The sequence below is a fragment of the Triticum dicoccoides genome, chromosome 5B (assembly GCF_002162155.2).
Source record: "Triticum dicoccoides isolate Atlit2015 ecotype Zavitan chromosome 5B, WEW_v2.0, whole genome shotgun sequence".
Classification (NCBI taxonomy): Eukaryota; Viridiplantae; Streptophyta; class Magnoliopsida; order Poales; family Poaceae; genus Triticum; species Triticum dicoccoides.
The window spans coordinates 46947593-46956571 of record NC_041389.1 but is presented as its reverse complement, the minus strand read 5'-3'; the positions used below and the strand labels follow the sequence as shown (position 1 = coordinate 46956571).

Genomic DNA, 8979 nt, shown 5'->3' with positions numbered 1-8979 from the left:
GAGGTTAGTTTCAAGAGAAAAGATAAATCAGGAGCAGGTTAGTAAAATGAGTTTCGTTTTCTGTTCGGAGAGCTCATATGCTGCAAGCTTTCTGGTAAAGCTCAATTGGCTCTTGTGACAAACTTACGATCCCTAACTTCCCATACAAATATTTCTGCATCAACAATTCATCAGGTTCTTAGGTAATATTTACATAGACAAGCAAAGATGCTGGAAGTTGGTATTACTATACCGGAGTAATCGCCAAAGTTAAAAAAACGTCATAGTTAATTACTGGATGTGGCATAAAAGAGCCTGAGTAAGTTTTTCTAATAGTAAAGAGAGAATCAAGCAGATCAGACCTGAGAAAACATGATGGGCCCCCCTGACTTGTACAATACTAACGCTGAGATTATTTTTTTCATCAATGTAAAATACCTAAAAACTCCATGAATGGATGGCTAATCTGATACCTAAAATTGCACTGTAAAATCGCTCTCAAATAACTGTTGCTTCACGTAGTGGAGCTTGAAACCGTCTTTGTCCTTGCTACATATTTAGTATTTTGCAATGTAATACTCCTTTCAGTGTGAACCTAATTGAGAAAAATATAAATGACAGGAAAAGGAGAATCTTTAACATAATGACTTGTACAAGGTGATATTACTACATTTGTTTACAATGAAATACAATTAGAGCCAGTTGTTACTATCCAACTGAATGCTGCTATTGCCATCCAAATAAAGTCGTACTGTCTTAACATGCCTGGCCAAAATGAGGGATGAGTGGAGACAAGGATGATCATGTAGTAGAGACAAATAGTAAGTCACTAATCTGTATGCTCTTCCTTTTCATAATAATATGGAGGCCTTGCTCTAGCATCCCGTTCACTCGAAGCCCTAAAATTTTCAATACATGATATATCTGATGCTTGTGTGATTTAATTTTTTATGAAAGATTGTTATGCTTTATTCGGACTCAGAACTGAATGCTCCACTGGAGCAGGTAGGTAACACTGTGAGTAGGCCTGCTATAACCGTATATTTTCTTGATCAGATGCGTTCATGTATGCAGGATAACTCTAGTTTCGAGGGTGAGTAGTACGCCGAAATAGCATTTTTTTAATTATGGGTTACTTCTGAAGGGGAGCCTTGGCGCAGTGGTAAAGCTGCTGCCTTGTGACCATGCAATAGACCCAAAGTGGTTGGACCCTTACAGAAATGTAGGAAAAGGCTGTGTACAATAGACCCAAAGTGGTCGGACCCTTCCCCGGACCCTGTGCAAGCGGGGGCTACATGCACCGGGCTGCCCTTTTTTATGGGTTACTTCTAAAATTTGAGAAACTTTAAAACCAATTCTGATTGCTGAGTACTGACTGATGCTTTATATATAGTAATGTTATATGAAGCTGCTGCCTTGTGACCATGCAATAGACCCAAAGTGGTTGGACCCTTACAGAAATGTAGGAAAAGGCTGTGTACAATAGACCCAAAGTGGTCGGACCCTTCCCCGGACCCTGTGCAAGCGGGGGCTACATGCACCGGGCTGCCCTTTTTTATGGGTTACTTCTAAAATTTGAGAAACTTTAAAACCAATTCTGATTGCTGAGTACTGACTGATGCTTTATATATAGTAATGTTATATGAAGATGAAATGCTTGTGTGTCTGCAGCCCACTGCATACAGATTTTTCAGATCAAACCTGAGCAGTTACACTTGACACATGATGAGCTTTGATAGGCATGAGTTGCAACAGTATATGTTGTCAGTTCATGTATCATATTTTTCCTTTTTATACTATGTTGCTTCATGGAGTGGAGATTGAAACCGCCTCCATGTTCCTTATCTATTTCTGTGGTTTCCAAGATGAGTCATTAGTACTTATTTGGCTAGCAATAAGCATACCCCTTTCATAGTGAACACAACCGTGAAACGTGTGCTTGAATTATGATCAAGACAGAAATGGGAACCTTTCTACTCTTACCATTCTGGGAAAACATTATTAGAGTACAAGTTTTGCAGTTATCTCACTGGAAATGAACCACTGTTCTCATTACTCTTCAGCTACACTACATATGCCCACTCAATTAAAGAATTTCTGCAGTTAATAGTATGCATATATCTGGAAGATGCATTACCTTGCATATATGTGTATCATGTACAGCCAAGCAGAACAAAATAAATTGAGTTTCGAATTTCCAAAGTCAAAATTGAGCTGAAATTTTTTGATGCCTCATTATTTGCTAGTCATGTATCATTTGGTATGCCATTATATTTATCTTCCTAAGAATAGGTATTATCTATCACTAATCTCTGATTGTCGTGCACAGCATACAGTTTTGTAAGTCCAAATAATTTTTTTTCGTGTCTAAATCTTCTTTCCTGCCTTAATCTCTCTAGGTCTGATTCAGAACACATGAAATTTGCATCTAGTCAGCAGAAATTTCTTTTATTCCTGGTGGAATTTGTGTGTGTGTGTGCGGGGGCGGGGGGGTCATTTGCTCCAAACAAGGACTTAACAGCCAGGGAACTCTAGTGGAATTACACATCACTTGAGAAGAAAGTCAATATTAAAACCCACAAAAAATGCATAATAAAAAGAAAGAAGCAGAGGAAGTTAAGCTCCGAAGCCAGCGGCTATAAATACCTCACCACCTTGTTCGCACCATCCAAAGAAACACAGAGTTCCAGCAGAGGAGTGAGACCCCAGAGTGCAAACCACAGCTCAGCCTTCTTCCCCCACCATGGCTGCCATGTGGCCTCCGATCATCGGTCTCCTCGTCCTCCTGCTCCCAATCGCGCCGTCCTCCGCCATCAAGTTCCCGCTCGAAGGCAATGTCTACCCTGTTGGGTATGTTTCTCCGAACCCTTCATGGCCTTCTCAGGCTTGAGGTTTTCTCTGTATATTTGACGCGCGTTTTCTGTACCTCTGCAGCCACTTCTATGCTACGTTGAGCATCGGTGAACCCGCGAAGCCCTACTTCCTGGACGTCGACACTGGCAGCAACCTCACCTGGCTGGAGTGCCACCACCCGGTCCACGGCTGCAAGGGCTGCCACCCGGTAACAACTAACAACACTCGGTTCTGCAATACCACATATTGCCGTTCAATTTGTAATACTTTGTGTTTGATGCCACATGAAAAATGTTTCGTTTTTACCACAGAGGCCACCACACCCATATTACAAGCCAGCAGCTGACAAGTTGAAGGTGCAATGTGGTGGCCCGCTATGTGCTGCGATGCGCAGAGACGTGCCTGGGATCCCTGAGTGCTCCAGGAAAGATCCACATCGATGCCACTACGAGATTCAGTATGTCACCGGGAAGTCAGAAGGTGACCTTGCCACTGACATCATTTCTGTCATTGGGAAAGACAAGAAAACCATCGCTTTCGGGTACGACACTAACTGAAATATTAGTGTTATTACATGTTCAGTGCCCAACTTTATTTGGATGTTGATGATGCACGGTCACTTTCATTTTGCACAGATGTGGATACAACCAGGAGGAACCAGCAGACGCACCGCCCTCGTCGGTAGATGGCATCCTTGGACTCGGGAGGGGAAAGGCAGGCTTTGCCGCGCAACTCAAGGGGCTAAAGATGATAACAGAGAACGTCATTGGACATTGCCTCAGCAGCAAAGGAAAGGGCGTCCTCTACGTCGGGGACTTCAATCCGCCCTCCCGCGGCGTAACCTGGGTACCCATGAGAGAATCCTTGTAAGAATTTCTTCGTGATCATGGCTTTCGCTTTCACTTTTTTTGGATCTAACATGCATAAGTCAAAGAAGAGTATCATTATTGCTTGTTTACTTTCCATTTGGTTCCAAACATTTATTATACCATCGTTTTCCGCAGGTTGTACTACTCACCTGGCCTAGCAGAGCTGTTCATTGACAAACAGCCGATAAGAGGGAATCCAACATTTGAGGCTGTATTTGACAGTGGTACCACCTACACCTTCGTGCCTGCCCAGATATACAATGAACTTGTTTCAAAGGTAGGTAAATTTCAAACCACAGTGCATTCTGAATTTCTGATGCCCATAATAAATAAAATGCTACTCATGGGATTTGAGTCTTTCAGGTTAGAGGTACTCTCAGTGAATCATCACTTGAAGAGGTGAAGGGTCGTGCTCTGCCTCTATGCTGGAAAGGGAAAAAGCCATTCAGATCTGTCAATGATGTGAAGAACCAATTCAAGGCACTGTCACTAAAAATTACCCACGCCGGCGGCACCAGCAACCTGGACATCCCTCCTCAAAACTACCTCATCGTGGAGGTGAACATTCGACAACCCAACCGATAAGCATCACTGAACAATTAATGGCTAACATGTCTTGTGTATGTTTGTTGGCATGGCAGGAAGACGGGAAAACGTGCTTGGCTATCCGCGATGCCTCGTCGGATCCTGTTCTGAAGGAGCTGAACTTTATCTTGATCGGAGGTATATATGGAGCTCAGATTCAGATGCAAGTTGTCCAGGCTCTTGAAACTAGTAAACCTTGCATGTTTTAAAAAGATTTGTAATTTCAACCTCTGTTCTGCAGCTGTCACGATGCAGGATCTGTTTGTGATATACAACAACGAGAGCAAGCAGCTCGGATGGGTTCTTGCGCAGTGCGACAAGGCGCTGGAGCTTGAATCCGTCATCCATTCGCGTCTCTGAATAATGTTCGATCAGATCGACATAGACAAAAACCTTAACGAGAACAAATCAGTGCCCTCATATGGTGTTTGAAACACTGTATGATGCTCCCGCTTATTACGAATAAAATGTTGGCATACTGAGGAATGTGTACCTTCTGCATATTTACAATCCTGATATGATATTAGATTGACTGTATGCATGGTCCTCCTACCAAGAAGCAAACTTATTTTTCGGAAAGAATATAACACACTACAGAAATAAGTTTCAGAGCTATTGCATGCACAGCTGGACCTGAACCCCTGAGCATGCATGTCACTAAGAATTTGGGAAATCTTTGAATTGTTCACACAAAAATAAGCACAGGGAATCAGAGGAATAATGAGAGAGTGAGAAAAGGTTTATTGATCCTCTTGTGGGAAATTAACATAATCAACACTAAAAAAATTAGGGTTGTAGAAATACATTTTGTACAGATTTGATGACCCTAATCTTATGCGGTTTTGCTTGTGATTATTGACTCTTTTTTTTTGCCACTGGTCGCCTTTTTTCTTTCTTTCTGAGTGTGTGATTTCTGTTGATTCTCATCTCAGTTATGTATGGTGTTATAGCTTGGATCAGTTCACGCTTCAGAATTATTGGAGGTCCAGGATGGACCTTTTGATCATGTATACGCTTTTTCTTGTATTTTTTCTGCTATATTCAGGCTGCAAGGATTATTTTCGGGAATGGTAATCTTTTGGCCCTTATATTTCTTATTTACAGCTGCACTTTTAATCTACACCAGTTGCACATTTTCTAACATGTGTAACTACTTGTAATGTGCAACTATGTTATGATTCTGTTATTTGTACTATGGGTCTCCAAACTCTGTTTGGTTTGTGGTACTCCTAATACAAATCAGTTGCACATTTTGAAGATGTGCCACCCATGTACTTATAATGTGCAACTGGTTCATTTGATTCTCTACTCGTACATTTTGATTTTTTAAGTTATACATATACATTTGTTTTTAATATTTTGATGGAATGCTACACTAATGTAGACCAGTTGCACATTTTCCAAATGCGCAACCGTTTTTTGTTCTACTAAATAATATTTGTTCTACCTGTATTTGGTCCACTGACATTTTTTTACATTGACGACGTGACTTCTCAATCAACTGTTAGGCAGTCGGATCGAATATTATGATCCAATGTCTTGTGTAGTGAAACATATCAATGAATGGAAGTCTCCAAAATTCCTAAGAGAACCATACAATCTGTGGAGGTCTTAAATTATTTAGGAACAATATTAGCCGTTAGATGTCAAACTAGTAATGGATTGGATAGATCGAGTCGAATAGATACCACATGGAAAGCAATGGTTTTGCAATACACGTAAAGTCACATTGGTAGTAGATGGCGCCACGATTGGGCCAACTGCGACGCAACTCAATGGTGGGCCCCATAAGAATACACTCTCTAGTAAAAGAACACCCCCTCCCCTCAAGGACCCGATCTTGATGAGGAGACGTGCAAGATGCATGTAAGATAGCGGCCTATTGGATTTCTCCACTTAGGGTTCTACATGGGCATAATTGCAGACAACCACACGCTTATAGACAATGATTTCCTTATAAAATAGGGATGTTGAACACCTGGTAGTTTGCGACATGGTGGAATCAAAAGCTAAAACATGTATAGAAACCACAGGCGACCCCCAGGGGGTCGTGATCTAAAAAAGGAGGCACATGCTCTAAAAAATCTCGAATGTGCCTTGGATGGTAACTCCGTCTCATGATGCTAGCCACTCGATCCGAGGAAATCATCTTCCGCTACTTGATCAGTTCCACAATCACTCTTGTCATGACATTAGCCACTCCAACAAAGTGGCGATTCTTTGATCCTCTTGCTTGGCTTATCAGCAGCGCCGTTGCCACCTCCAACTCGCGTCTCCATCGAATTGCATGCAGCAACATTTGTGGAGCATGTCAACTGGAACTTACTTCACATGATATAGGTCTCAACCGTTAACAAATTACAAGTTCACCATCAACTGGATGAACATACAAAAAAACAACAATTCTACATATGAAAGAATTGCTTCGGATTGCTTCTAAGTATGTTATGTGGGGCACCGATGTAGCATTAAAAGGGATTTTTTTTTACAAGAAGTTAGTTTTAAGGGCCAACGAAAATAGGACATACCAGCCAGTATATTGACTCTGTGAAAAACATCCCATAGATCCACATTTTTTGATAGAAGAAATGAAGCAAACTTGAAGTCAATAATTAAAAACAACTAAATTTGGGGCACCAGTATCATGAACCATTTGTCCCGGAAATGCATATGTACCTACACAAGCGGTACATGTCATATCCATACCATCCATTGGGAGGCCCGCTGCTTTGAGATATGTGCCATGCGCCTACATAATCCGAACTACAAAGAAAAACAACTAATTTGGAGTAACAGTATCATGAACCATATCATACCCATACATTTCACCTATTAAATGGCTTGAGATTTCTTGAACTAAATTATTATTAAAAAATAGAAGTAGAAAAAAATTCCGGATTCAACTAAACAACATAATGCAAGGTTGCAATGGAGGGGCTAAACAGATTTGGACGGGGCGGCAGGTTCAGTTAGCAATCTCATACCTTGAAATTGATATATGTAATCATACTTCATGGGGCTCAAAAGATTTGGTACCTTGGCTTGTACAGGTACACCTACACAGAAAAAAAGAAAGATACACATGCATGTTGTTGAAACATTGTTGTTTTATTTCATCCTCAAACATTGTAGCTGTACATATATTAAACCTGTGCTTGAATTGTTAGGAAGACAGTGATATGCTCAGCCCATCACGGTTCAAGTTCTAGATTTGACACTGATACTAGTATTATTTCTGGACTTATTTTAGACGTGCGAGGCGTCTATGGTGACTTCGTAAAATCTCAAGATGTTATGTCGGCTCAGTCTCTCGAATGTGTCCATAAAGGTAGGGTGTGCGTGTGTGCGTTCATAGGGGTGAGTGTATGCTCATGCATGTGAGTTAGTTCGATTGTACTGTTTCAAAAAAACAACAACAGGGGCCAGCTGCAAGGTAAATTGGCCAACAGTTTGTGCGCCAACTGAGAAAGGAGGGTTGGGGATCCTGGACCTGCAAAGCTTTAGTCGAGCACTACGGCTAAGATGGCTATGGATTGCCTGGAAAGACCCGGACAGGCCATGGGTTGGCACACCACCGCCATGTGACGACGTCGACAGAGCCCTGTTTGCTGCAGCTGCAACGGTCACCATTGGAGATGGTACAACAGCGTCTTTCTGGCAATCAACATGGCTTGGCCCGGAGACGCTGGCTCAACGCTACCCAGCCCTGTTCAAGCACTCCAAGCGAAAAAACAGGACAGTTTCAGAAGCTCTACAAAATGAAGCATGGATCAACGACCTTGAGCACGGTGATACCAGCCAGATACTCCCTGAATTCCTGCAGCTGCACCGAAGGATCCGAGAGGCAAACATCCAGTTAGATGGAGCAGTGAGGGACCAAATTCGGTGGAACATGGAGGCAAAAGGAGAATACACAGCAAGTTCAGCTTACAACATGCATTTTTAGGGGCGACACAATTCAATTTTTGAAGGCATCATCTGGAAAGCGTGGGCTCCAGGGAAGGTAAAGATGTTCTGCTGGCTGCTGCTGCAAAATCGTGTCTGGTCAAATGACAGACTGCAACGACGGGGCTGGCCAAATGGCTATTTCTGCCAACTATGCCACAGAAATTTTGAAACAAGCAATCACATTATCTGGGAGTGCCCCACGGCCTGGAGTGTATGGCAACAAGTGGCGACATGGCGTGGCTGCTCCACTTTAACGCCAAAGAATGAGTGGAGCCAGAAACAACCAGTGACAATAACCAGAGATATCATCACCGGGGCGGCACCAGGGATCGAAAAGGAGTCAAAACCATGCTTCTTGCGGTATGCTGGGAGATCTGGCAGGAGAGAAACAAATGCACGTTCCAAAACAAGGTGGCATCTTCACCGGACATTATGAGAATTTTGCAAAGTATTTTGGAACTTTGGAGACTTACGGGAGCAAGCTGCATTGAGAGCCCCTTCGGGGATCCTCCATGAGAGTGTTAGATTATGAGTGACATCTCTATTTTTATTTTCTCTACAATTTTCTCCTTGGTCAATGACCGTCGCGCACCATGTTTTCTTCATCATGTTCTCCCTGCTATGAATCAATGAAATAGCCAGCAATTGCTGGACAATTTCAAAAAAAAACAGCTGTTTTTTTAGGATTATATTAGTATATATTAAACAGCTGCTGTAGGTCGTGCAAGAAGTGGACTCTAGCTTT

At 42.2% G+C, this 8979-nt stretch overlaps 1 protein-coding gene across 1 annotated transcript; it reads left to right on the top strand.

The window, feature by feature from the left end:
* The first annotated feature begins 2512 nt into the window (after positions 1-2512).
* Positions 2513-4823, top strand: LOC119307274 (aspartic proteinase Asp1-like). The gene is made up of 8 exons (XM_037583354.1): positions 2513-2829; positions 2914-3040; positions 3144-3373; positions 3468-3698; positions 3837-3978; positions 4065-4259; positions 4343-4424; positions 4528-4823. Exons 1-8 carry the CDS (start codon positions 2723-2725, stop codon positions 4644-4646), a joined length of 1233 nt encoding a protein of 410 aa, XP_037439251.1. The 5' UTR covers positions 2513-2722; the 3' UTR covers positions 4647-4823.
* The last annotated feature ends 4156 nt before the right edge of the window (positions 4824-8979 follow it).